The 25,292-nt window shown below is 42.7% G+C and overlaps 5 protein-coding genes and 1 long non-coding RNA gene across 7 annotated transcripts; 1 reads left to right on the forward strand and 5 right to left on the reverse strand.

Annotated features, from left to right (window-relative positions):
- Nucleotides 1-8: 8 nt before the first annotated feature.
- mrpl42 (mitochondrial ribosomal protein L42) lies at nucleotides 9-1,088 on the reverse strand. The gene is made up of 5 exons (XM_085902253.1): nucleotides 925-1,088; nucleotides 651-711; nucleotides 502-586; nucleotides 252-415; nucleotides 9-173 (listed from the first exon to the last, which is right to left on the reverse strand). The coding sequence occupies exons 1-5, from the start codon at nucleotides 1,001-1,003 to the stop codon at nucleotides 128-130; spliced, it is 435 nt and encodes a 144-aa protein (XP_085758379.1). The 5' UTR covers nucleotides 1,004-1,088; the 3' UTR covers nucleotides 9-127.
- An 82-nt stretch (nucleotides 1,089-1,170) lies between these two features.
- On the reverse strand, nucleotides 1,171-4,804 carry pwp1 (PWP1 homolog, endonuclein). Its single transcript, XM_085902252.1, has 15 exons — nucleotides 4,514-4,804; nucleotides 4,305-4,363; nucleotides 4,069-4,229; nucleotides 3,881-3,966; nucleotides 3,715-3,811; nucleotides 3,367-3,477; nucleotides 3,155-3,285; nucleotides 2,999-3,069; nucleotides 2,680-2,776; nucleotides 2,531-2,592; nucleotides 2,351-2,459; nucleotides 2,200-2,290; nucleotides 2,005-2,126; nucleotides 1,833-1,938; nucleotides 1,171-1,755 (listed from the first exon to the last, which is right to left on the reverse strand). Exons 1-15 carry the CDS (start codon nucleotides 4,577-4,579, stop codon nucleotides 1,661-1,663), a joined length of 1,464 nt encoding a protein of 487 aa, XP_085758378.1. The 5' UTR covers nucleotides 4,580-4,804; the 3' UTR covers nucleotides 1,171-1,660.
- Nucleotides 4,805-4,957: 153 nt separating this feature from the next.
- On the reverse strand, nucleotides 4,958-12,791 carry ano6 (anoctamin 6). Its single transcript, XM_085902251.1, has 20 exons — nucleotides 12,498-12,791; nucleotides 11,295-11,365; nucleotides 10,411-10,539; nucleotides 9,951-10,016; nucleotides 9,414-9,704; nucleotides 9,237-9,350; nucleotides 9,053-9,168; nucleotides 8,695-8,829; nucleotides 8,495-8,600; nucleotides 8,351-8,411; nucleotides 8,112-8,257; nucleotides 7,954-8,031; nucleotides 7,294-7,522; nucleotides 6,935-7,104; nucleotides 6,760-6,857; nucleotides 6,543-6,673; nucleotides 6,260-6,465; nucleotides 5,983-6,179; nucleotides 5,775-5,880; nucleotides 4,958-5,714 (listed from the first exon to the last, which is right to left on the reverse strand). The coding sequence occupies exons 1-20, from the start codon at nucleotides 12,586-12,588 to the stop codon at nucleotides 5,499-5,501; spliced, it is 2,757 nt and encodes a 918-aa protein (XP_085758377.1). The 5' UTR covers nucleotides 12,589-12,791; the 3' UTR covers nucleotides 4,958-5,498.
- A 673-nt stretch (nucleotides 12,792-13,464) lies between these two features.
- Nucleotides 13,465-18,863, reverse strand: ints13 (integrator complex subunit 13). Its single transcript, XM_085902839.1, has 17 exons — nucleotides 18,427-18,863; nucleotides 18,098-18,348; nucleotides 17,947-18,021; nucleotides 17,640-17,842; nucleotides 17,459-17,539; nucleotides 17,070-17,160; nucleotides 16,868-16,996; nucleotides 15,955-16,039; nucleotides 15,652-15,744; nucleotides 15,490-15,579; nucleotides 15,221-15,399; nucleotides 14,986-15,150; nucleotides 14,730-14,884; nucleotides 14,160-14,390; nucleotides 13,959-14,089; nucleotides 13,732-13,864; nucleotides 13,465-13,658 (listed from the first exon to the last, which is right to left on the reverse strand). Exons 2-17 carry the CDS (start codon nucleotides 18,320-18,322, stop codon nucleotides 13,622-13,624), a joined length of 2,103 nt encoding a protein of 700 aa, XP_085758965.1. The 5' UTR covers nucleotides 18,323-18,348; nucleotides 18,427-18,863; the 3' UTR covers nucleotides 13,465-13,621.
- Nucleotides 18,864-19,731: 868 nt separating this feature from the next.
- On the reverse strand, nucleotides 19,732-24,660 carry LOC147040112 (uncharacterized). 2 transcript variants are annotated; one of them, XM_085902835.1, is made up of 7 exons: nucleotides 24,460-24,660; nucleotides 23,571-23,779; nucleotides 23,351-23,443; nucleotides 23,185-23,274; nucleotides 22,904-23,014; nucleotides 22,651-22,771; nucleotides 19,732-22,394 (listed from the first exon to the last, which is right to left on the reverse strand). In XM_085902835.1, exons 1-7 carry the CDS (start codon nucleotides 24,476-24,478, stop codon nucleotides 20,788-20,790), a joined length of 2,250 nt encoding a protein of 749 aa, XP_085758961.1. In that variant the 5' UTR covers nucleotides 24,479-24,660; the 3' UTR covers nucleotides 19,732-20,787. The 2 variants fall into 2 exon arrangements, with proteins under 2 accessions (XP_085758961.1, XP_085758960.1); XM_085902834.1 differs by having other exon boundaries at nucleotides 24,454-24,660.
- On the forward strand, nucleotides 22,323-24,518 carry LOC147040113 (uncharacterized). The gene is made up of 3 exons (XR_015063216.1): nucleotides 22,323-22,496; nucleotides 22,598-22,745; nucleotides 22,830-24,518. It is a non-coding gene; the product is annotated as an uncharacterized LOC147040113 (long non-coding RNA).
- Nucleotides 24,661-25,292: the final 632 nt, after the last annotated feature.

The raw sequence follows: 25,292 nt of genomic DNA on the forward strand, positions 1-25,292 counted from the left end.
AAGTATTAAAATAAGTCACTTTTTGAAAACCTACTTTACTCCCAAACAGGTTTTTGTTGAGCAAAAACGTGTATTTATTTGTAGTTTATTATACAGAAACATAGTCATCATATACACATATACACAATTATCTGTCCTTTGGCGGTTCCTTCTTTATTCGTCTCATGTGGTACCTATAAACAGCGAGGAAAATCAAGCGTAAGTAAATTTTAAAATATTTAATTTACCAATAAGTGTGCATTGTGACTTACTGTCCAACTGGATACCAACGATGCTTGGTGGTGAAAAACATCTTGCTCAGCTCTTCTATGGTGGGACCCGGTTTGTCCCTAAGCACATCCTTGCTGAGGTGGGCCTTCAGAACCTGCTCGTGTGTCTCGGCCGGGCTGCTCAGCGGGTCGGGCCTCTCGATGGCCTAAATAAATGGAATAAAGAGATGGTACATCTAATAAGAATGCAATGATTGAAATAGGAGTTGTGTCTCCTATACAACACTCATACCTGAGTGAGCTCATACGGAACGTCCACGGTTGGATGGTAGCAAACAACGGTGTTCCCGTCTGACGTCAAACCGATCTCCACATCACTAATGACAAAAGAAAATTAATAAATTACAGTGCATTACAGGTACACAATATAAGAAACAAAACCTGCAGTCATCAATGGAAGGACCACGGATATTGGACGCATCTCGAAATGGAACCCACAAAGCTGCAAAAAAAAAAAGTGAGATTATATTTACGGTGGGTCACTATTATCAAACTTGCCTTTAAAATGTCCGTTTTAATGTTTTTACGAATCAGCATTTCAAGTGTTTTTAATCAACGTCAAGGTTAGTGAGTTATCGTTAGTTACACTCGCAAATTAGGGAGGTTAGCTGCGTAAAGCATGTTTTAATATAGACACAGAAAATAGTATAAATACCTTGGAGATGTGGTGATTTGTAAGAGTTAATAACTGTCGTTATTAGTCTGTTTATTTTGCTCAGGTGACCCGACGCCATGTTGCTGTTTCCTTGTGTGCTTCACCGTTTGTTTCCGGGTAAGCTCGCCTCGCGGAGATTTTACATTGGTTCCGCATTACATTAGTTCCCCTTTTACGGGAAGAGAGGGGGTGGTTGTAAATTGGTAAATAAGTAAATCGTTGTAAATAATTCAAATGCTTTATTGCTATGGTTCACTACGGTCTTATTTTACAAGATGAGTACAAGTTATATTTTTGCTTCGTTTAAAAATAGCGGATGCATATTTTTTCAATGATTAAAAAATACTAACTTGCATCCTAAAAAGATGGATAAACTAATAGAAATGTGATATTATCTTTTATAAAACAATACATTACATTTAATGACAGGATGGATCATAATTTAAACAAGAAATATAGGCATTTTACACCAAGATAATGTTTTCATTTTCGAAAGCGATAAAATGCTTCGATATAATATACACTTAAAAATCATTACACTTTATCAAATTATAGTATTTCATGGACTTTTATGTTGTAACATTTATCCCCCTCTATGCCTCTACTACTGCAGCAAGTGTGGTGATGAATGAAATACCAACAAATCATATTATATTAGCATATTCCAAAACTGTTTATACATTTTTTTTTTTGAACCAGTAATTGTGTATGTCATATCAGGATAGGTGTTGTCGCACTACGAGGTGTCCATCACTCCCGCGGCTGCAGCGCCGGATGTTTCCGATTCAGTGTTCACCACCAAGCGCTCCCGATTGCCGAACACTGTCGCCACTAGAAGAAGTAAACATGAAAAACAATTTCAACAAAGAGCTCATTTGCGACTCAATCTGAGAGATTTTCCATCCTACCATCTGCGACGTCGCTGATATCCCAAACCCGCAAGCCGTCTTTCTGTCCCCCGAAAGCGTAAGTGAAGGGTCGATCGGGACAACACGACGCACAGAACATCACGCCCTGCGGACACAAACATCGAGTTCCTTCTCCATTTGCCTCATTTGAATCATTTTGCAAAAGCCCTACCATTTTCATGTCCCTCGAATGCACCAGATTGGGTTTGTTGCCCAAAATGTCCCAGACCTTAACATATTTGTCTGCCGACGCTGTCACCATGCAGCCTTTGATCTGGCTACTCAGATCCAAACCTAAAGAAAAAAAAAAAGGTCTATAAGTGTTAGTCACAAACTACTTCATATTCATATAATGGTTCTCACATACCTGACACTTCTTCATCGTGCGCCTTCAGCGTGAAAACCGGCTTATTGGAACGAGCGTCCAGACAGTACACAAAGCCGTCCTCCGTGCTGGCCTGAAACACAGCCACAGATCAATAAATCGAATCCGAAAATGTGGACCTGAAATAACCTACCAGGAAGTTAAACGGTGAAAAGTGGTTCCAAACCAAGCGCTCCACCTGACCGCTGAATCGCCACGTGCGGTAGCCGTCCGGACTGCGGCAGTCGCTCAGGAGAGCAGTCCTGCAAAAAAAACAAAAAAAACAACGCAGGTTACAAATGTAACTCTTCAACAACCTCGACATGTGACGTACTTGTCGTAGGATCCCGACAGGAGAGTCTGTGCCTCAAACGGGTGGAAAGCCAACGTCTGAACCTAAAATTGAAAAAAAAGCGTGGGAGTTAAGTCAGCGGTGTTGATTTAGAAAATAAAATAAAATAAAAACGCTAATCTGCGTTATACTTCATCAGTATGTCTGCACAGTGTAGTGGCGGGTCTGCCGCGAGCCAGATCCCACAAGATGACGGTCGCATCTGCTGAGCCGCTGGCCAAGACGTTCCTGAGAAGAAAAAAAAAAAAAAAAAAGAGGAAAATTTGCATTTGGTAACTGGTGATGACAAGTACATTTAATTGATTCTAAAAATATTCCATAGTGTGCTTAAATAATTGAAAAAATAAAAATGTAGGAGCTGAAGCTCAGAGTTTAACGCAAACATGGTGCATCATCATTTAGCTGTTATGCTGCACTGTATTTTTTTTTTTGGGGAGAAAACGTCTTTACCTGACCAGTTTGTTCCAGGACAAATCCAACACCGCATCAGTGTGTCCATCCTCAGGATCCGCCGACGCACCCTAAAATTCACCCCGAAAAAAGAATGACATCACACTTTACGGATTCATACACATAAAAATATACGTTAAAAAGAAAAACAATTACCCTCTTTGTCTTTTTCTTCTTCTTTTTCACATTTTTGCTGCCCAGTGAGAAAACAGGCTCCAGGCAGTCCACCACGTCCAGGTCCCAAATATCGATCTGCGATGTCATATTGCCCACCGCGGCGTAGTTGGCTGGACATAGCAGAAGAAAAGATGAAACATCTCCTCGAACGCCACAATATCAAAATATGACAAATAAGGTTTTTATTTTACATCGGGATTCCTCAGGGTTTGGATCGAAGCTTAGCCACTCGATGCTTAGCGGATATGCTGGCAGTAGAATGTCATGGTGCACGTACAGAGATTCCTCCTCGGCATTGTACACTGGGAAGAAATTGATTAAGGTTTCAGTGATTACGTCATCGGGAACATTTTTTATTTTGCATTATTAAAGAATATTCTAAGCATGGGCAGTATGTCGGTTTTGGGTCACCATCCTCGCATTGTGTGTAGAATGTGTGGCTTTGTATTTGGCTGAATAATGAATCAAATTCAAATTGTCATCGTAAGCGATTAATCGTTTCAACTCTATTCTATTTATCTTTTTGGTTTGATGTTTACCGTAGATTTCCAGGTTGCAGCAGTCCTTGTCAGCCTTGCCAGCCAGGATGAGGTTGTCGTTGGGCTTGATTTGGAAGTCGTCTCGCTCGTATTGTTCCTAAAAATGACGACAAATAATAAAATGTTATATTCCAAATGATTCATGTTCACCGAGCGTTCGACTCACAGTATCTTTGATTGTGATGTACGGGTCTTCTTCGTTAGAGGCGAACACGGCGAGACCTGCCAGACTGTCCCCGACGTTGGCCCTCGCTATTAAGTAAAAATAAAAAAAGAATAATGTATATTCTTAGAAGTATACTTGCTTTTTATTTCCTCAAGTGATTAAATAAAATGTTGTTAAAAGCCCCTTACCTATATTTTCTTCATCATAGGTATCCAAGCCATATTCTACAAGTTCATCTTCCTCATCATCCTTTTCTTTACTTTCCACTTCAACAACCTCCACAGAAACATCCCCAGCATCATTGTCTGCTACAATGCCATCATCCTCTTCTTCATCTTGTGCTTGATCCCTGATTGAAAAAAAACAAAAACTATTTAGAAATGCAAGAATATTACGATATTAAAAAGACTGCTTATAAACGCACCCCAGCTCGTCTTTTGCCTCATTGATGATGCGTTGCAGCTCTTCCTGGGTCAATTCAACCTACAAAAAGAAAGTTTACTTCATGAACATAATTCACAAGATAACCCCTTTAAGGATTGTGTTCATAAAACAAGGAAACAGTCTTGTTGACACTACTAGCATAAGAGAGGCTAATGCTAGCGAGAAAATCGTTCGGACTATATTACTTACTTTGTCCGGTGTTTCCTTGGCAGCACCTCGTTTCACCCATCCAACACAAGTGATTTGAGAACTCATAATTCACACAAAAAAAAGGTAAAATCGAGGATTCACTATTGTATAGAAATAAAAGTTGTAAATATCGCACACAGAACTATCAGCCTACAAGCCAACGTGGTTTTTTTTGGCGCACGTTGATGACGTCACACCTCAGAAAAGCCCCATCCGTCTGCTTGTAAATGTCCAAAGTGGCAAAAAAAAACAACACTATTATTTTTGACTAATGTCTTGTGTTGTGTAAAATCTCAATTTCAGCCGTTAAATGAATTTGATTACGCTGAAAGAACAATTATAGTCAAGAAAATAAAAAACGTAATCACCTCACCTCCATGACAAAAAATGACATACGGCACGCACCTTTTGAATGAAAACAATTTAATAGCTGTGTATAAAAGACAATTGCTCTTTGTAGTGGTTAGAATACCATCATAGAGCGTAGCAATAATACAGCAGAGGTATTGCAGATATAAACATGCAGTCAAAAAAATGTGCAGTGCAGTGGTCACATAATCGGAAGCCATCTATTATCCGACCCGTTTCAGATTTCCATTTAAAAAAAAAGTGCAGCATAATAAATGGAGTGTTTTTACTATTTTCCTTATTTTTGACAGGAATTTAATCAGACTTTGACAAAAATGACTGATGGACTTCCTGTAAACATTTTTAATAGATTTCACACATACTGTTTGGCTGCTAAAATAATCTCTCGTGGATTCGGTCTGTAAGTATATATTGAAAAATGATTGTGATGTAAAAATAAAGCATAATCTATGGCTTTCAATAATACTGAAATATGTGAGAATTGAAGAACAGTGAAGCTTATAGTAACATAATTTTCTTTTTTTGCATTCAGACACATAAGCAATGTTTCTCCTTATTGTCCAACTTGCTTCATCTCGTCAGTTTTGTTCCTTTTCATTTTTCCTTTTTTTTTTTTTCAAATATCCAAATCCAACTCAATTTCCGCTTTTCCGTGGGAATTCTTGTGCAAAACGTCGTGGATGGGTTTAAGGCGCTTGGTGACCAGCTTGAGGTTGGTCTCGTGCAGGATCACCTGGGTCAGGTACTTCTCCCGTTTCATTTGCTCTTTGACGGCGTACGGCACGTCGGGGATGACGTAAGACAGGATGAACTTGGTCAGGTAAACGATGTGCTGTCAACAGACATTTGTTGAGTAACTCAAAACTATTTTTGTTTCCTTTGTCTTCCTTACCTCGACAACGATAATAAACGCCATTTTGGCAGCGATCACATGCCAATAGTAGATGTTGTACTCGTACTCCTTAGGGTGACCGGGTGGGTAGCGGAAATCTCGATATCTGAAAAAAAAATGGGTTAGTGAGACTGCTAATATGCCACAATGTAGATTTTTCCGGCATGTTAAATAGATTATTTTTTTTGCTGCAATGACCACTTTTTACCTGCAGATGGTAATGTTGTCCGGCGCGCTTAGCGGTCTGCTGTAGTTGGAGAAATCGTTAACGTTGAAGATGGACAGAGATCTTTCGATGTAGCCCTGCATAGTTTGAGAATCATGCTCCCCGTACGGGTACACGGAGAACGACCAGTAATAGACCAGCCGCGGGATCATGTCGGATGTGAAAGCGATGATCATCGCCTGGGCACAACAGCGGGAAATCCACATATTGGTAAACCTCGTACGATCGAGGATGTCCAAATGGCCAGAGGAGAACTCACGTTGGTGGCGACGGCCAGGATGGCGACGCCTTGTAGGATGGGCTGCCAGGCGCCGATATCCTGGGCCTTCTCCGGAACGATGCGGCGGAACTGCGTGGTGATTTTCCAAGCGTCCACGCGGATTTCGAACAGATTGTTGACCAGCGCCAAGACCGGAGCAAGAGGGAAGGAGGCCACGAAGAGGGTGACGAAGCCAAACTGAATGACTGTAGTATATTCAGATATATTAAAATACATTTTCAATCCAGACAATAAAATATTTTTTGCGTTTGAACCTTCTTACCCATTTCCAGGTACTCGTAGAAGAGTCCCAATTTGGGCATGGACTGAAGCTGGTAGTCCTGCTCCCAGCGAGGGATCACCTTTGGTGACGGAGCACGCGTGCAGTAGCGGAAGATGACGTTTTTCACCCACCTGCGAGACGCACGGGCGAGGTCGGAGTTCAGCTGAGCTGCTACTGCAATACCGACGCTTTTCTCGTGTTATTTTTGCTTTCTTACGGTAATAAGACCTCTTGGATGTTGTTCCAGATGGCTTTACCGCCCATGATGATTGACAGCTGAGTGGTCAGTTCGATCAGACAACCACCAGGATCACACTGAGGAACGAAAAAAAAATATCAGAAGAGAAATCCAAACAGGCTCAGAGATGAAACAAGACAATGACAAATCTTACCTCCTCGTTACGGTATTTTCCCAACAGGTAGACGGGTCGTCCCGGATAGCCGACGGCCTTCCCTTTAGCGAAGGCGATGTAGAAACAAGACGAGTAGTAGTTGACGAATTGGAAGAGGAACATCTTGAGCGTCAGGCTGTTCTCGTAGTCCGTCTTGGTCCTTGGCAGCTCTGTTTGGCGAGGGAAAGCATTTCAAATTAATGTGATTTGGCCACTGGGAGGCAGTATAATACAAATACATAAACATACATGGAGATGGTTTCTCTAATTCTTTGCAGAGGATAAAGAATATCTGTCTAATTATTTATGTTGTCTATGTGAATCAGTGATCAAATATCAGTCTGATCTCAGCGACCCACCAAAGTTAGTGATCCAAATGGCGACCCGCTCGTATAGCATGTTGAGAATCATGATGACCACGAAGCTGATGAGTGAGGCCGTGACCGACGTGGCCATCTGCGGCGTCACGTACTCCTTGAGAGGCTCCAGCTCCTTCAGGTCCTGCGTTCGCAACCTGGCCGAGAAGGCGAAGAAAGCAGCCAGGCGGTACACGGTGATGGCCACGATGGAGGCCAAGATGAGCAGGATCTGTGACGTAAATATGTAAACTTCCATCATGATGGGATTTGGACTTGAAGGAACAATAACGGAAGAACTAGAGAAAAAAAAAAAAAGAATAATGTTGAATAGGTGACTTTGTGTCATTTTTGGTATAAATAATATTGTGAAAAGTGATTTTTTTGCTATGTGGCAAATCTTTAAGTGGTGAAGTGAATATTTTGAGTTGGAACCAAGTGAAACCTCTCTTGAACGTCTCATTGAGAATAAATGGGAATTTTCGGTGTGGAAAATGTGAATTTTGTGGAAAACTGAAAATCTGGAATAAATCATGGAAGGCTTGAATATTTGGAATGGTGAAAATAGGTAGAGAAATGGAAAAGTAGAAGTGTGTCAAAAAATGCAAAGATAATTAAAAAACAATTAAGTTAGTGGTGAAGAATACCACAAAATGATCTTACCCAAAATAAAACTGTCCCGATTCCTATTGACACTCGAATGCATCGTCCACAGGCTGTGTAAGGCACTTTTTCCTTCACCTAAAACACACACACACAAAGCTACTATAACCTTTGACACATTGCCGCCAAACTGAAATGACACCAAAAATGCAATTCACCCCCGTGATTGGGTTTTTCCTATCGTATATACACTTGGCCTCGTATTCAGCTCGGGGCTGCTGCTCTTGTTCCAGGAACTCCACCGTGTCCCACTGGTATTCCAGCTCGGCCTGATAGCGCTTCCAAAATTCCAGGAAGAGTGTCACTGCAGTGATGAGATAAAGACAAACAAATCTGTTCATTAGGGGGCACATCTCAATATTGAAAAAACAAAAAAAAACAAATTTGAGTGCCTTACCCCAGATTGCCATGAAAACGGCAAACACCAGCGTGCCAAAATTGTCAAATATGCACAGTTTCTAAAAAAAAAAACAGAAACATTCCATGAAATCCACTTTCATACTTCTAATATGGGACATAAATCCATATCTGCTCTCCTGACCTTTGAGGCTTCACAGGTGCTGTTTAAGAGCCAGTATTTGCATTCCTGGTCACACTGCGGGCACATCACTATTTTGCCTCCGATCGCCGGGTCGCACACCTCTTTGCTGCAAACATACAAGACGGCGGACATCTGTGAAATGCGGCGATTCGCCGAGGACGAACAGTCCTGAACCCACAGCGGAGATAAAAAGGAAATACCTCCACGTGCTGGTTTCTTGCGTTTTGTATCCGTATATGAAACAACTGAGACCCACAACAGCAGCGAGAGCCAGCATGATGGTGTAGAAGCCCAACCAGGCAAAGTAAATACCAATTTTCTCGCCGTAGTACTTCCTGTCAGCCAAAAAATATGACACTGTAAAAATTTCATTCGCTGCACGTGAGAGTCTCACTTTAAATGACTCGACGACAATAACGCGTGCATTTAAGTGGGCGTGGCTTTAAAAGGCGGAGCCTGGCCTGGTGAGTGATGTGAGAGCCGAGCTTATACTGAACAAAACCTCAAACAAATAAATAATAAATAAATAAAATGATTGAAAACAAATATTTGAGTTACCTTATGAGGTTGAGCGGCTGCATCTTGTAGAAGCTTCTCGGGTGAGCCCATTCACTGTAGAGGAGGAACCTCTCGTTGGGGCAGCCTTCTTCTCGTGACTTCACATTGAACCTACACTGGATCAAACACACGACACGGAGTGAACCTCCAGCCAGGGGGGAACAATCGGTCGGTCGCCGCTTACATCATGGAGAGGGTAAGCAGCTTTGTAGACGCCGCTGTCTAATAATTTCCGGATGCCAAACTTCTTCACGTTGCCTCGTATCTCATAGGGGGCTCGACTCAAGATGTAATAAGCCTGCGAGTGAGCGGTATTGTTAATTGCGATGCTAGCGACCGCCATTTTGAGGCGCCAGCTCACCATCCGGCTCCGCATGGACGAGGTGAAGAAAGTGTCTTTGTCCTTGACGTAGAAGTACTCCAGGCGGTCTTTCTCGAAGGGGGCGGTGAAGAACTCGGCTTCCTTGCTGATGAGGTTCTCGTTGGGGTAGAAGGGCTTGGTGATCGCCGACAGCCACTGCCACCATGGCGAGCGCTGTGACGACAGGTCGTTGGGCTGGATGGGCAGCTTGATGTGGAGGACCTCGGCGTACGTGCACAACGTGTCCCACGGCACGTGCACTTTGACGAACACGAGGTTGTCGTCCGACACCTGTATCGGAGATAATTGGTTGATCGGCTCTTTATGAACACTCAATTTTAGTCCAATAAAAATATTTTTATTAAATAATTGGAAGAAAAAATACAATTTTATTCTACATATTTCTATTCTTTATATTTATTTTCATTCAGAACTTAGCTTTTTGAAAAAATAATAATAATCTGTCCAAAATTCACCACCTATGCCTGACTTGTCCCAAAACCAGTTAACAGAAAGTCCCACAAGCAAACCACTTACAGATCGCGTGGCCTCCAACTCCATTCCCATTTTCATCAGGCTGGCCTCAAAATATTCCCGCCGTCTCTGCAGAAGAGGGAAACGCCTTATTGTCACTCACCAATAAACACAAAATACCAGCAGTGTTTATTTTGGCTAAGCTGCTCTGCAACCATCCCTTTAAGAAGAAGCTCTTGTGGATGTGGCAAAAGTAAAGAGTGACTGAAGAAATTCCGAATAGCAAACTTACATACTTGTGCAGGTAAATAAGCAGCTTGGGCAGATTAAGAACTAACTCGGATTCTTGCAATACCTCACGTACACCACTCTATTGTGAAATACAGCTAAAGAGCACACAAGCGATGATCCTGTTCATTTCTCTCCAGATAGAGATTTATGTAAATATAATATAATATAAAATATAATAATATAACAAAATGATAAAAAACATATTTGTAATATAATACAAATAGCTGTATACCTTTCGCCGTGCGACTGTGTGTCTCTTCTCAAACTCCTTCCTGTCCTCATCCTCGTAGACTAGAATGAAATCGATGCGGCGGACGCCGTCGTTGAAGAACAGCGAATCGGGCTTTTCGTTGAAGTCGGCCTGCGGGCGAAAGCATAGCTGGTCAGGTAAATCGTTGGCCTGGAACTCGTATTCGGGTTCCTCCGTGACGGCGCGCATGTCTGAGAGGGAAGAACGGCTGGACTGCGTGCCGTGCGGCGCTGATGAGGGTTTTAAATGTCGTCGCGGTTTATGAAGGCGATGTGGGGCGGGCAAATATTGACAGTTAAAAAATGATTTGGCATGTGTAGCTGCTTTCAACACTGCAGCTCTTACAGTGATGTAAAACTATAATATTGCCTAATTGCATTTTTTTCCTCAGTATTATTATTTAATATATTAAATGTTAGCAAGATTTTCTCAAAAATGGATTATATATATTTGTATAGTTGCTGTCCGTTCACTCCGGTAACGACCAATCACAGTTAACCTCTTTTCTGTGATTGGTCATGTGACAAGCTGAGCTGTCATTGGTCCGTTACCTGAGTGAGCCCAGAGCAACTGTGATGTCATTTTTAGTCGACAGCTGGATAGAAATGGGTTCATTTTGCAGTTTAATTCAAATTTCACAAATACAATTTTAATCAGAAAGCTTTGTTTAGACAAATGGGGGCCACATAGAATATATTTTATATCAATATTTTTTTACTTGACTTACCCTTTAAGTAAGCACAATGGATCAGTAATGGAAAATATTTTCCCAAGTGTTTAATGAATCTATAAACTATAATGATATAAATCAACTTTTGTAGGATATTCTGCTTTACTGAATTGATCCAATGATACACAGAACTCACCAGTTGCACTTTAACAACCGTCGAGCCTTCCGTGATTCCGTGATACGTTGGCAGAAACTCCTCGGGGTAAACTGGAGAAAGATAAAAATGGCGGATTGATTCAAAGCAGATAGAAAAGTGCTGTGATATATAAAACATGTGCAATTTCACTAAATATGATTATCTTGAGAGGCACCACTTCCTCTCACACGCATAACAACAGTGCAACATATAAATTCTTTGAGTGTTATTTATTTGAGTCCTGTTCAGACCTGTTTGATGCCCTCCCCATTGTGAGCACGACTTCCTGTCTGTGCTCACACTTTTCTATTTTTTTCATGTGTGGTTTCATTTCAAGATCATAATAAAGCAAAAACGCCGGCCTTTGTGTCGCCATTTTTTTTTCAGTCTTAATAATTCCACCAAAGCGTGTGAATAATTAATGAGCCATTAAAGCAAAGTGCACTAACTGATGTCTGTTCGGTTTGAAGGGGTAGAAGGAAGATCAATAAAAAAAAAATCTATCTCAAGATCTGTGTGGGGGAAAAATTCAAATCATGCATGGTGGGCAGAGGAGTCCAATTTATGACATCATCTGGATTTTTGTATGCATTCCAATGTGGAAGCATAAATCTGAGGAGAGTTTTGAAACATTTGACTTCGTAACTCCTTTTGATGAAATACAAATAAGTTTGCTTGTTTGACTGCTAAATATTATCCATTGTTGTAAAGTGTTTGCGCTATATAAAATATATGCACAACATTCAAGTGTGCTGCACAAACAAATAGCAAGTTTACCCCCCCCCCCCCTTTAAAGACAGGTTGGACTTCATTCTGTCCCATTTCTGCAGCATAGTTCCACTTTAGTAATGGAAGCAATAACAAAGCAACGGTTGCTAGGCAGAACCACATCATCCCAAAAAATGTCAGAGGGCCCATGTGATACCCCTTGGGACATGAAAAACATGTTTTATTTTTATTTATTTTTATATTAGGGCATGGAGACACGCCCCCCCAACCCTGGAGCTAAACATAAGTTTATTTTGCCTGCAAGTCCCAGCACAAATGAAACAAATGTAAATGGCAACACACAAATTTCAACATACTTTTGTCAAGTAATGACTCATGGAGCATGGAATTGACTTCCTTCCCATGTTTTCTAAAAACGTTTCGAGAGAAAATATGCGATAAAGTATAAAAGCAGCTCAAGTTGGTTTAACTCACCGACGTCTTCTAGTATCATTTCCAAACGGGCATCTCCCCCGAGTTCCTCGACATCAGAGAGAGACTCCATCTCCAGGATGTCGTTCTCCATTTTTTGACACGAAAGTTTTCGCTCCCCACCGAGCCCCTCCGTTACTTTTTGGGATATTACAGGAGCTTAACAGCGGCGTCCCGCGTACATTCTTTTGTTAAGTTTGGAACATTGACTTAGCGAGCGGTTAACTTTGGCGCAAGTTGAGACTAAAGAAGCGGCACGAAACGAAACGGGTGGGGTCGATGAAGGAGGACAGCTACGTTCCATTTTTCAAGCGGAAGTCCATATTTGGTTAAATATGATGACGACACAGCTCGTGAGAAAACCAAGATGGCAGCCTCCTTGAAAGCACTTTTTTTTGTGATGGAATTTCTAAACACATTTATGAATGTATTATTTCTAACTTTATTAGAAACTAGAAATAGAACTTTATTTATATATATATATATATATATATATATATATATATATATATATATATATATATATATATATATATATATATATATATATATATATATATATATATTTCAACTATTTCCCCACAAAATAATATTTTTGACTCCACAGCAGTTTAGAAAACCATGACGTTCTTTAATATTTAAAACTATATTTTAAACTACACCATCATTTCCTAACGTTTGACCACATAAATTTGCATTTGGAGTTTAATCACAGCAAGTTGGTAGATGAAGGCAGTCACCTCTGTGAACTCATGTTAACTGTCTCAACTCCTTTTTATGAAAATAATTAAATGTAATTTTTACGATAGTTCAATTTGGTGAGCTCTATTCACTCTGGCAATTCTCATCTTGTCACGTTATCAATCAACATCGAAACAAATTTTGTGGTACTGTTTTTCTCAAAACTGGGCAATTGTGTTAATGGAAGATAAGGTACATATCAAGAGAGCGTCAATATAATACAATCCAGCGTTCGCTTTTATTGCAATGTACAATACAAGAATGGCATATTTACAAAAAAATGGTTACAAAATTAGACTTTCATCCATTCACAAGTCGTGCTTTTAGGGAATGACTGACACCCATGTTTAAAATACACACAAGAACAGCTGCTTGGTGGAAAAGCATCATCTGGAAGCCTTGCCATTTTCATGAACATCCATCCTGTAAACAGACAAAATGTGATTGATTATTTTAATTGAACAACTGAGAATATGCTAGATGATTTCAACCGCACCCGTTTTCATCTTTGAGGTGCTGGTACAGCTCGAACTTGCTGTTGACCGAGCGCGCTCTGCCCATAAACTCCCGGCGCTTTCTGGACTTGGCTGTAATCCGATTGGTCCACAGAGAGAGTAGCGAGACGGGTCCTGTGGCAACACAAAAATGAACCATTTTGACAATTGTATGACAATAAAACGTTTTAAAGGTTTAATAAAGGAGAGAGAACCGTGATTCAATTACCTTTGGCGCCCTCTGGTGACTCAGCCTCGTCAGTGGCCAGACGCGGTTTCTTGACCATGGGCTCCGGGGAGTCCGGTGAATCCTTGATGACTTCCAATTCATGATTGTCCTTATCCGGCGCACTTTTTGCCCTAAAAACAAAGCACGGTCAAGTAACGGCGTTACCTTGAGTTTTCGTAAACACTTGTGAAAATAACTCACCTTTCTGAGTCCTTCCAGCTTTTGTCCTCCACATCCTTGCCTCCGTTTTTGTCTGCCCGGTCTTCCCTGTCTTCCCTCTTCCTGCCCCGCTTCTTCCTCTCTTCTTCTTCGGGAGGTTTGCTGCGGCAGGCGACGATGCAGTCCAGGACCCTCTGGTGCCTGTCGGTGGCCCCGGCGTGGGTTTTCACCAAAGTCTCCAGCTCGTTCCACATTATACGGTACTGCTCATCTCTACGAGGAACAAAAAAACATAGATACATAAAAAATATGTCTCATTAGCCATAATGATTGTGGTGTTTTTTTTTTTTATTGAACCAGATTTTCATGCTAATAAATTATGAATTAAATTACAATTTTAGAATAAACAATGGCTCTATACAATTAATTGATGATTAAAATACAAGGCCATTTTTATAATTGATTTCTTCTCGATTAATTTTCACACCTCCTTATTTCATTTTTACTGTCATCAGCAAGTAATTTGAATTTCTGTCATTATAATCACCATGTACATCAATTTCTTTCTTGAGCTGGTTATGAGGAGTGACAGGAAGTTATTCACAAGCCAACCTCTTGGGGCCTTTCCCTCTGGAACCCACAGTGGAGATGGGAAGCGGGTCGTTCTTCCTCTCCATGTCCACCAAGTTGTAGACGGTCTTCTGGCAGGTGAGAACGTCCTCATCGGTCAGAGTCTCTTTCACGATCAAGTTAGCCAGAGGAACCACCTTATTAGATATGGAAAAGGGAAAGGGGGGGGGGTCAAGAAAGACACGCTGAAGGATATGAGATTGAGTCGGGTAAGAACGGCGAAGGAAGATGTGCTCACTGCCTGCATGTTGAAAATGGTGGTCTGGGAAATGATCATGGGCCAGTAACGCGTGTGGCGTTCAAGCTGAGCTTTGGCGCGGTCCGCCGGAAGCTTCGCCGCCGGATGATGAGAAGCCTCGCAGACGGGTGTAAGGCGGTTCTCCTTCATGAACTCGCCAAAATCCTAAAAGAGACCAAAGGAATGAGAAAACGAAAAACACGGGAAAATTGTTGTGTTTTTGGACGAAACATACGGTGATGCGATAGTCGGTCACACGTCCGCCGCAGCCTTCGCTGATGGAAGGCGGGTCCTCCAGCGTGGAGCGATTGCTGTTGAGCACGTGTAGGAAGATCTCGCCGCCGTGGCTGCTCAGCATGTGGCTGATAATCTTGGATCCGGATTTCCTGGGCTGCTCCAGTAGCACCGATCGACCTGGGAGACGATTCGATTCAAAATGAAAAGAAAAGTCACGTTAGCGACGTCGCTGAGGGAGATTTGAGGAGTTTGCTAAAAGCGCCTCACCGTTGAGGAGAAAGTTGGTCAAGCACGACGAAGGACGACTGTTGACGTCAGTGGGGGAGATGCGATAAGCTCCTGTGCAGTAATGCAGCTCTGAACGGAGGGGAAATGCGTCAGGACGCAATCATTCAAAATATTTCCAGCGTTCGTTTGGCTTGAACGCACCTACGGAGATGGTTCGTGGCGTGCACCATTTCAGAGTGACCGTTTCTTTAAGTCCGTTCTCCCGCGTGCTGGTGCCGGCCATGTGCAAGTCTCCTATGCGAGGGGAAAAAAAAAAAAAAAAAAAATAGAGCATGAATAGAAATTTTGTCTCAAATTCTCACTGTACAATTAATCCAAATTTAATTACACAATTAATTATACAAATAATCGTATTTTTTTTTAATCAATATCAAATGGACTGTTAAAAAATAACAGTGATTATTTTTATTTATTTATTTTTATAATCGAGCAGTCCCAACCCACCACTTTTAAAGAACTCCATGTGGGCGTCTTTGTGATGCAGCAGCTCTACGTCGTAATTGGCCGACGTGTTGGCGTGCTGCTCTTCCTGTCCGTCCGCGGGAAACACACAAACGCAACATGTCAGTGCCGCGTTGAATCAGAGCACGCAAATTGTCACGCACTGCTGATTTCATGTTGCGCTTATGGGTGGTGGCTTTTATTAAGGGGGGAAAAAAAGGAGGAAGCTATATGCTAAAAGCTAAAGGTGTGATGTCATCTGGATAACACAGCGGGTGACTGGAAGTGGAAAGTGGAGGAGGAACAGACGGACAGTGAACAGATTGAAGGGCGTAAAGACAAAGCTGGTCAAAATAAAAATTTTTGGGGGGGGGGGATTTGAATTGCTACATAGAACTCGTTTGAGTTGAACGAGTCCACCGGTGACTTCCGAGTTGGAAAATTGTTTTGAGACCAGCGTTGGCTTACTTGAAACATCTCACACGTCATACAAATAAATGTTGGCAACCAAAGAGACACAAAAAAAACCAAAAAAAAAAAACAAGACACGACACATGACTCGGACTCTGCTCCTTCCTCCTCACGTGCGTGTGTGCGTGCGACTCGAGTACTAACCTGTTCGCAAACATTTAATGTGGGCTAGCAAAACAGAAAATACAGCATGAAACCAGCAGCAGGGTTCAGTCGCGTCCACGTGCAGGTGAGATGGACGAAAAAAAATAAAATAAACAGAGAGTGAGACGTTGGAAACAACAAGGGAGAGCCGGCAAGTGGGGAAAAATAAAAAAAGTGAGAACTCAAAGCAGACGTGAGTGGAGCATTGCGTGCGGCTTATGAGAACGTTTTTTTTTTGTTTTTTTGGGGGGGTGAATGTGAGTATGGATCCTAGTGGGTGTTGGGGTCAAAGGTCACTCACCTTCATGGGGATGTTGGTGATGGTGGTGGAGGCCAAGTCAAAGTGCTGCTGCACCAGAATGTTCAGCTTGCTTGCCAAGTGCCTCCCTGCGCGCACACTGTGCACCTCACTTGTCAGCAAAGGCGACACCTGAGCGAAAGCGACGTTCAAGAAGAAATGTCGCGGATGGAAATAGAAAGAAGGACGATTTTGAAGCACCTACCTCTTTTTTGGGCCGGTCCGACACGAGCGTGTCGTCGCCCTGGGGGTAAATGTGAATAAGGACCAGCTCACACTGTTGGATGCCCATCAACCTGAAACAACCAAAAAGGTGCTGTGGTATGTGCAATATAGTATATACAAAGTCTACACACCCCTATTCAAATACCACATTCCTTTTGCAAAAGGGTGTGCACACTTGTGCAACCAGAGGATCTGAATTGAGCAGGTTGCAGACCATATTAATGCTGGAATTTTTTTTTTTTTTTTTAAATTACTTATCTTGGTCTCATTGTTGTATATGACAAAAAATAACATAGGAACAGAGGGGTGTGTAGACTTTTTATATCCACTGTCACACTACTTAATCATAACAATAAAAGACTAACTGACCTGTCTGACCCTGCCGCCAGTTTATTTTGCTCCATGATGGTTTCTTGAATGCAGTCTTCCAACATGCGCACATGAGTGTCACTTAAAAAATAAAATAAAAATAATTACGAAAAATGACTTTGAGGCATCTACTTTTCATTTCTAATTGATGCTAATAAGTCTCCATCACTGCGTCGTCTACCTTTTAGCATTCGTCAGACAGATAATACGACCCCGGTTGGCTACCCGCTCAGCCATGTCCATCAGAGCGATACGCTTTTCGTGTTGGAGCTCGGTGATCTTGCACAGCGACTCCACCGCCGCCACCAGACCGTGCAGGATGCTGCAGCACTCGGGGTCCTCGCGCGGGTTAGGGGGCCCCACCGCAGCCAGAGATGACATGAGCTATCAGGCGAGGAAATATATTGTACAAAACGTGCCTTTAAAAAGATAACTGTAGTTTTTCTGAATACATTTGGGGAAAAACTGCTTTAAGGGGACATACTAACCTCATGAGTGCTCTGGCAATCACGTTTCCAGCTATTTAAGAGGTGGAACTCAGAGTCACTCACAATGTAGTTAATCTATAAAGAAACATAGATTTTACTTGAAAGCATCTGGCCTAACCCTTGCACAAACAAACCAGAACAACTCACTAACCAATTTGTCCAGCGGGTAAATGTCATAAAGGATGCGGCAGTATTCCATCGAGCACTCCACAGCGCATGTCCATAGGGATTTGGACACGGGGGCCAAAGGGATGACTCCCTGGCCTCGGCTCTTGGTCAGGACATCACACTCCACCTGCTGACGACTGGACTCGGCCATGTAGGGACAATGATCCACCACAAAGACAGTCTTGTGGGACACTGAGAACATCTTCATCTTGCAAGCCTAAAGTGAATGCTAAACTGCAACAACAATGGAGAAACAAATATCAAATGAAAGATATCTAAAAGGACCTGTTAATATATTTATTCGTTACTCACAAGTGGAAAATCTTCTCAAAAGCTTTCCGGTCAGGAAACGGTCGTTTGAAACATGATTGCACTTTCCTTTGAGATCAAGATTTTACATTTATGTATCTGAAAATGAAGTGAGGAAATCCCTGATTATTCTAAAGATAAATTAGGACTAACCGACGACAAAATATAGGCAGGCTACATGCTAAAATGGCTATCGCGCGAGTTATCAGTACGTTGTGGCCGGTCAGAGCTTTTTAGTATTTTTTCTGCTTCACTTTTATGACCAACGACTAATGAGTACTTATAAATAATTAAATGTGTTTATTTTATCACACTCATCCATGATGGTTTCCAAAATGTATCGTAGCACAAAACAACCCTGTGAGTAGATTAGCTAGGGTTGTTATTAGCGGAAATATGGCCGGCGGTAGTCCGTCACTAACTATCTCCCCCGGAGAGGAACAAAGGTTCTGTCTTCAAAGGTTCCTACCAGAAGAAAGATTTGTGTAAAAAATATATATATATTTTTTGTTATATTTACAAGTAATTAAAGATTGCACAATTATTGGCACACACATGAATCTAATAATATAATCCATTTCTAGTTTTTTTAGCCTACTTCTTTAATTTGTAATTTTGTATGTAATTAAAAAAAGACACTCTCTGTTGAACATTTAAGAACGAAATGTGCCCATACCATTGATGATAAATACCCACAGCGGCTGCATTGTTTTCTTGGATGTCAGATGTCAATGTGTTGCCATGGCAACAGACAGTCCAGTCTGATGATTAAGTTACATACTAATGTATGTACTATGTGGCCTCACACTGCTGGCTGGCCATAATGGCCGGGGAAGGTCTCCTGGGGAAATAAAGGAAGTGAGTCACTTCTTGTTGACTGTCCACTTACTTTAAAAAATGGCCCAGCCTGGCCCACATCATAGCGTAGCACACATTAAACAAAGCATTAATCCAAACCACTCGTTCCAAGGCCATCGGATTCTCGTTAAGCGTGTCCGACTTTAAAGATCCTACAAATCTTCTCTTTAAAGTCATTTCATGATCATTGTTATTCTTGCAAAGGCCGGTTTTAATTGTGGCTAACAAATGCAAGGGATCATCAATTAAATATAAATGGCTTATTCCGAAACCCCAAAGGATTGAAGGGGGGGGGGGGACAAAAATGAAGGACACTATTAAAAAGTCATTAGGACAAAACATTTTAAGTGTTAAGAGTGTCATTGCCTCAGGTGCATGATTAATGTCTGACATCTTTACTGTATATGAAGATGAATGCATAAATGAAATGACGACACTAATGTAATCCTTCACTATAGCTTTTAATGCTCTAACTGAGGTTTACAGACTTATGTGATAATTTCACCACATTTGCATTAAAAATAACAAATAATACTATGACAATGACAACTAGAGTTAGGGTACACTTGTAATTAATAACAAACTCCCGTTTAATAGAAAGTAAACTAGGTTTCAAAAAAACAAAAGCAGAGCTGTGCCGTATGCAAATGTTAAGAATACAACAAATGTCACAGTGGCATGCTGTGGAATACAACACCAAAACATTTTGAACCCACATTTTTTTTTTTTTTTTAAATCAATGAAAATGATTAACTTGCCTTTCGGATTAATATTTGTGTACAAAAATAATGTTGGTAGTAGAGGAAAACTATTTATGAGCAAAGTAAAAAGAAATGTTAGTATGATGGATGACATGTCTGGAAAAGCATTTAATGTTCTCAGATGGATTTATATCAACTAACAATGGTGTTGTCATCCAATTTGAATTTGTTCTCTTAGACGCTCGTAACTTAAATCAATCTACTTCTATTGAAATGAACAAAAATGTCAACTGTTCTCCAACAAACTAAACCTTTAAAGTATTTTTTAATAAAGGAGACGCATGTGTTGCTGCAATCTTTGTGTCCACTCAAAGCACCGCAAAATAAATGGTATTTAGCATTAGCATCAAAAGGAAATTCAACGAATATCTTTACAATGTTACTATGTGCCCCCCCACTAGCTTAAAATACAGTATTCAAATTAATATTAGGTGAGTGAATGATGGATTAAGCAGAAAAATCCACGCGTTTTTATCCGTCAAGGGGGCGGCCATTTTTTTTTAACTTCCACTTCCGGTCACATGACCAAACACAGACAACAGCTGATGGTTGGCACAGTGATGTCATCTTTAGTCGACAGCAAGTGTCAGTACAAGACAAAATGGCCGCCCCCGGAGACAGATAAAAGCAGGAGGACTATTCTGATTAATTCACGAGGATACTGTTTTTAGACTCAAACAAAACTGGACAAAAAGTCTTCAATACACGGTTGACGGCTGGTATCTGAAGGCACCGGTGTATTTCTTTAAAACTCATCGATGCCTTCCTCCTCCTCTTCGTCGAACTTCCTCTTGAGTGTGTTTTTCTTCTGCTTACCCCTGTTCTTCCGCTTGGCGGCGAAGTCCGGGTCGGCCTCGCGCAGGTGCACCAGCTCGTGGTTCTTGAGCAGGCCCGGCACGGTGAAGCCTTTGCCGCAGGTGTCGCACGTCCACGGCTTCTTGCAGGAGTGAGTCCGCTTGTGGACGTTGAGGTGCGACGCTAGCTTGTACGTCTTCCCGCACACGTCGCAGCTGAAGGGCCGTTCGTTGGTGTGCAGTCGTATGTGCACCTTGAGGTTGCCCACTTGGGTGAAGCTCTTCTCGCAGAGGGAGCAGCGGTAGGGGCGCTCTCGGGTGTGGATCCTCAGGTGGACCCTCAGGCAGTACTTACTGGAGAACTTCTTCTGGCACACGGGGCAAGGGATCTTAGCTTTGGGGATGTGGTCCTGCTGGTGTCGCTTCAGGTCCGACAAGTAGACGAAAGTCTTGCCGCACTGCGAGCAGAGGTACTGGCGGTCGCCGATGTGGTAGCCCATGTGTCGTTTCAGCAGGCTGGGCACCAGGAAGCGTTTGCCGCAGCGCTCGCACATATGCGGGCGGTCCCGGGTGTGCCAGCGTTCGTGATTGGCCAGCTTGAAGGCGGTGGGGAAGCTTTTATTGCAGTGCTTGCACGGGAAGGTCATCTGACTAGTGTGGCACTCCATGTGCCTCTTGAAATAGGTGGACTGGGTGAAGCCCTTGTTGCAGATATCACAGTAGAAGGGCTTCTGGCCGCTATGGGCCAGCATGTGCTTGGTTAAGCTCTGGAGCTTGGCGAAGCACTTGCCGCACTGGCCGCAGGCGTAGGGTCGCGCCGCGCTGTGGGTCTTCAAGTGGTTGTTGAGGAACGCCTGAGTGCGGAAGCTTTTGCTGCACGAGGTGCACGCGAAGGGTTTCTCCCCCGTGTGGATGCGCTCGTGGTCCATTAGCTTGGACTGATAAGGGAAGCTCTTGTCGCACATGCTGCAGTTGAAACGGTCGGCGGGCGGGCGGATTTGCTTCTTCCTGCGGATGCTCGGTTGAGAGTAGTCTTCCTCGCCGAATCTGTCGAGGGGCAACGGCGGTAAGGCCGGGAGGGAGATGGTGTTGGTGGCGATCTGCGACACCCACTGGTGCAGGGTGACGCGTTGCGTTTGGAGCTTTTGGCCATCTTTCGTCACGGTGGGACTGGGGGACGCCGTTTTCACGGGCACTACTTTAATGGGGATGGATTTCAGCGGCGCCGGCGGCGTTTCCAACTTGTCTGCCGGCGCTGCTTGCTCTGCTCCTTTACTTAGCCCCGCCTCGGAAACCGGCGTTTTCGGGACGCTCTTTGCGGCTTCGCTGCTGGCTGCCATGGCGACGTGCGAGGCGGTGACGAGGACCTCAGCGTCGTCCGAGTCTTCTGACATGTCGCCGAGCGGGAGCGGGCTCGTGACCGGAGGGCTTGGCACGGGCTGCGGCGGGGGAGGAGGAGGGGGAGGCGGCGGCGGCTGCGGAGCAGGAGCTTGGACGGGTTTGGGTCGGAAGGCGAGGGACGAGAGCACGCAGTCGCCCACTGAAGACGAGATGGTTGCTGGACATGTGGGAAAACAAATGTTAGATGATTCAATCCCATTCCACACTGCAATATTTGTGACTTTGAGTGGGTGTGGCTTAGAAGGCGGAGCCTGGACCGGTGAGTGACGTGGGCGCCAGCAAATGGGTTAGCGTGTGCTAACTGTTAGCCAGTCCAAAACTGATTTGATTAATCATCTCAAACCTTGTTTTTTTTTTCAGAACTGAAGCGAACAGGCGAATGTAACGGCACCGTTTTTCGATCTTCTTCATACCTTTACCAGACAGCAGTCCTTTGGATTGCTGGTAGAGCAGGAGAGACTTGAGGTCGCCCCCCTCGGGAATGACACCCCCACATGCCTCCAGCATGGTGGGTTGTGAAATCATGGAACTAAGCTGAAATAGAAAAGGATGACTAAGACCAAGTTTGATTCATTTTGGTGTGGAATCTTAGGTGGAGGCATCATTGATGACTCATGGTCTGCTTCAAAATGAAGACATCCTGGGTTGGAATCTTGGAATGCGTACCTGGGAGAGATTGGGAACAGGAAGTAGCTGCTCCAACTTGCACACCAGGCCGGCGAGCAGAGTCTGCAGCGCCGTGTCAAACTTTGTGCCATACTGAACCGGGAACACCTCCTGTGGAGGAAAAACCCGATGAAATCTGGGAATACTAACCAATGCGACACGGTTACCATGGAGACAGCTTTTGTTATTATTATTATACACGCTCCATGAATCCATCGTATCCATGACAACGTGGACCCCAGCCCAAAAACAAAGTATTGTTCCAGCATTGAGTACAGTACCTTAAAGAAGAGCTTCCTCTCTGTGGGGCTTTTGAGTAGATTCTGGACCAGTACCATGAAGTTGGTTTGACAGTTCTCCACTTCCGAATCCTTTTGTAACAAAAAACAATTCAACATTTAATTAACACCTCCTTCATCTCGGAATGGAGAGTTTAGGCGTACTTACCCGTGTAGATGCAGGGATCTTCAATTTATTTATTAGTGTTTGAATAACGCGGGAGTCTGGTTGACCTTCTCCCTGGAGCAAATCCAAAATGATCTAAAAGAAGAAATTAGTTATTGAACGAGAGTGGAATGATTATTTGAATAAGTCCATTTTGCAGATGTTTTTTTTTTTTTTGGGCTTCAGACACAAATTTGAGTTACAAGCCTCGCCACCAGCTTACCCTCGCCCGCAAGCCCAAGACGAGCTGAGCCGTCTGCTTGAAACTCATGAGCTCCGGAACCGTCTGGGTCACCATGGTGACAAACTCCTCCACCTTCTTGTACTGCGTGACATTTCTCTGGCGGATCACTTGCCACATGAACGAATACGCCAACTGCAACGGGGACACCATCAGTCGAAGGGAGGCCAGTGGGAGACCCCCTCCGGCACCTGGGGGCGGGTCACACAACAAAATTAGCTGGCAGGGAATTTTTTTATTATTATTTTTCCTCATTAGGGTCACGGAGGTGAGAGTCCTTGGTCGCCAATTGGTGGTTTCTGGGATGTGCATTAGCTGCAGCCAGTTTTGGATCACAAACACACACGAGACAGCTAGCAATACCTTCAAAACCCACAAATTCTTTTTATGTCATGAATCCGAGATGATGCACAATTACACCTGGAGTGATGTTAACGCGCATGAGGTGCCCAGACGATGCTTGTGCACTTAAACCGGAAGCATAAACAGTGATCGTTGCAAATCATCAGCACATAAGCAGAACCATGCATCGTGAATGAAATTAGCACCTACATGCATTTGATTTTTTTTCTTTTTCTTGATATTGCATGCAACATTATTGAACGCAGGAAAAAAAACAACCATGCAGAATACGATCAGGACATCCGGGCAACTATTGTTTAATTTTAATCAAGCGCATGCAGGGAGTCGTGAAGGATTTTACTTGGCGATGCTGCCAAAATTAAAGAGTTTGAGCAACAGTTGCGGTCATCCTTGGCTGTGTCAATATCCATCTTACGTACAGCGACAGATTGATGGCGTCATATTTTATTCAACAGTTCTTGGCGGTAGCTGTTAGCCCGCCAATGTTAGCTTAGCAACTTACCCCCACCTTCAGACCGCCTCTCCATTCTGTGGCCGCCAGCCAGTGTTGCAAACTCACAGTGGAAATAAACGACTTGCTGATAAAAAAAATGAAAGTGTTTTGTTTGCCTAAAAATAAAAGAAAAGTAAAATAAATGGATTATTTCTCGAACGTCAAGCCAGGAAGAATAATGGCGACCGTGGCTTGGAGCTTTCCAAAACAAAAGCAAAACAGTTTCCGGCGGAAGTGACTCTACAAAATAAAAGCATTGCATATTTGAAACGAAATGATGTGTTTAGTTACATCGGAAACTGGAGCGTTCATGACGGGACAGCATCAACATGTAAAAAATACGTTTATTATTTATTTCAAGACGGGAAAACCATAACACAAAGTTCGTTGAACAAATTGTTTATAGACTTGTAGTAAAAATGTAAAAAAATGCTTACCATAGCTCTATAGCTATAGATGGTATGGTATGTAATAAATAAGGTATCATTTACTGTTCCCTCCAAGTCTCCCCATATTAGTAACACCAGCTTCTCAAATAACAAAAAGAAGAATGCATTCAATAATTGTTCGGTGTTGCTGTATTCTTCCCTTGTAAAAATTGCAAACCGCACGCAAAATATTCAACGAACACACAGTATGAACGTCACAACCATGAAAGAGTTTTTTTTTTTTTTACATGCATAATGATCATGTTAATAGTGTTAAATTGTTTTTTCCTTACTGTGAAATCCAGTGAATGCAAATATTTTGGCAGTGGTGTCGAATGGCACTGCATCTGTTTCTTATACTTTCACATCGTGGCTAAATAATGCGATTGGAATTTGAGATTTAAGGAGGATATGATTTGA

The sequence above is a fragment of the Syngnathus leptorhynchus genome, chromosome 21, assembly GCF_054491065.1.
Source record: "Syngnathus leptorhynchus isolate UIUO chromosome 21, UIUO_Slep, whole genome shotgun sequence".
Classification (NCBI taxonomy): Eukaryota; Metazoa; Chordata; class Actinopteri; order Syngnathiformes; family Syngnathidae; genus Syngnathus; species Syngnathus leptorhynchus.

Bases quoted from the DNA above. Each gene is read 5' to 3' on its own strand.
- ints13 (XM_085902839.1), bottom strand. From the start codon at position 18,322: ATGAAGATGTTCTCAGTGTCCCACAAGACTGTCTTTGTGGTGGATCAT. The intron at 16,997-17,069 runs GTAGGTGCTTCA...GCTTTCGCTCAG, and splicing joins CGGACCGGCCCAAAAAAGAG to GTGTCGCCTTTGCTGACAAG. The intron at 15,745-15,954 runs GTGGGTTGGGAC...CCCCTCGCATAG, and splicing joins CATGGAGTTCTTTAAAAGTG to GAGACTTGCACATGGCCGGC.
- LOC147040112 (XM_085902834.1), bottom strand. From the start codon at position 24,478: ATGGAGAGGCGGTCTGAAGGTGGGG. The intron at 23,780-24,453 runs GTAAGTTGCTAA...ACCCGCCCCCAG, and splicing joins GAGGCGGTCTGAAGGTGGGG to GTGCCGGAGGGGGTCTCCCA. The intron at 23,275-23,350 runs GTAAGTACGCCT...TTGTTACAAAAG, and splicing joins AGATCCCTGCATCTACACGG to GATTCGGAAGTGGAGAACTG.
- pwp1 (XM_085902252.1), bottom strand. From the start codon at position 4,579: ATGAGTTCTCAAATCACTTGTGTTGGATGGGTGAAACGAGGTGCTGCC. The intron at 4,230-4,304 runs GTGCGTTTATAA...TTTTTCAATCAG, and splicing joins GAGGCAAAAGACGAGCTGGG to GGATCAAGCACAAGATGAAG. The intron at 1,756-1,832 runs GTAGGATGGAAA...TACTTCTTCTAG, and splicing joins TATCAGCGACGTCGCAGATG to TGGCGACAGTGTTCGGCAAT.
- mrpl42 (XM_085902253.1), bottom strand. From the start codon at position 1,003: ATGGCGTCGGGTCACCTGAGCAAAATAAACAGACTAATAACGACAGTT. The intron at 712-924 runs GTATTTATACTA...TTTTTTTTGCAG, and splicing joins CAAATCACCACATCTCCAAG to CTTTGTGGGTTCCATTTCGA. The intron at 587-650 runs GTTTTGTTTCTT...TTTTGTCATTAG, and splicing joins CCTTCCATTGATGACTGCAG to TGATGTGGAGATCGGTTTGA.
- ano6 (XM_085902251.1), bottom strand. From the start codon at position 12,588: ATGGAGAACGACATCCTGGAGATGGAGTCTCTCTCTGATGTCGAGGAA. The intron at 8,601-8,694 runs GTATTTCCTTTT...GTATGTTTGCAG, and splicing joins CAAGAAACCAGCACGTGGAG to CAAAGAGGTGTGCGACCCGG. The intron at 8,258-8,350 runs GTAAGGCACTCA...TCATCACTGCAG, and splicing joins CGTTTTCATGGCAATCTGGG to TGACACTCTTCCTGGAATTT.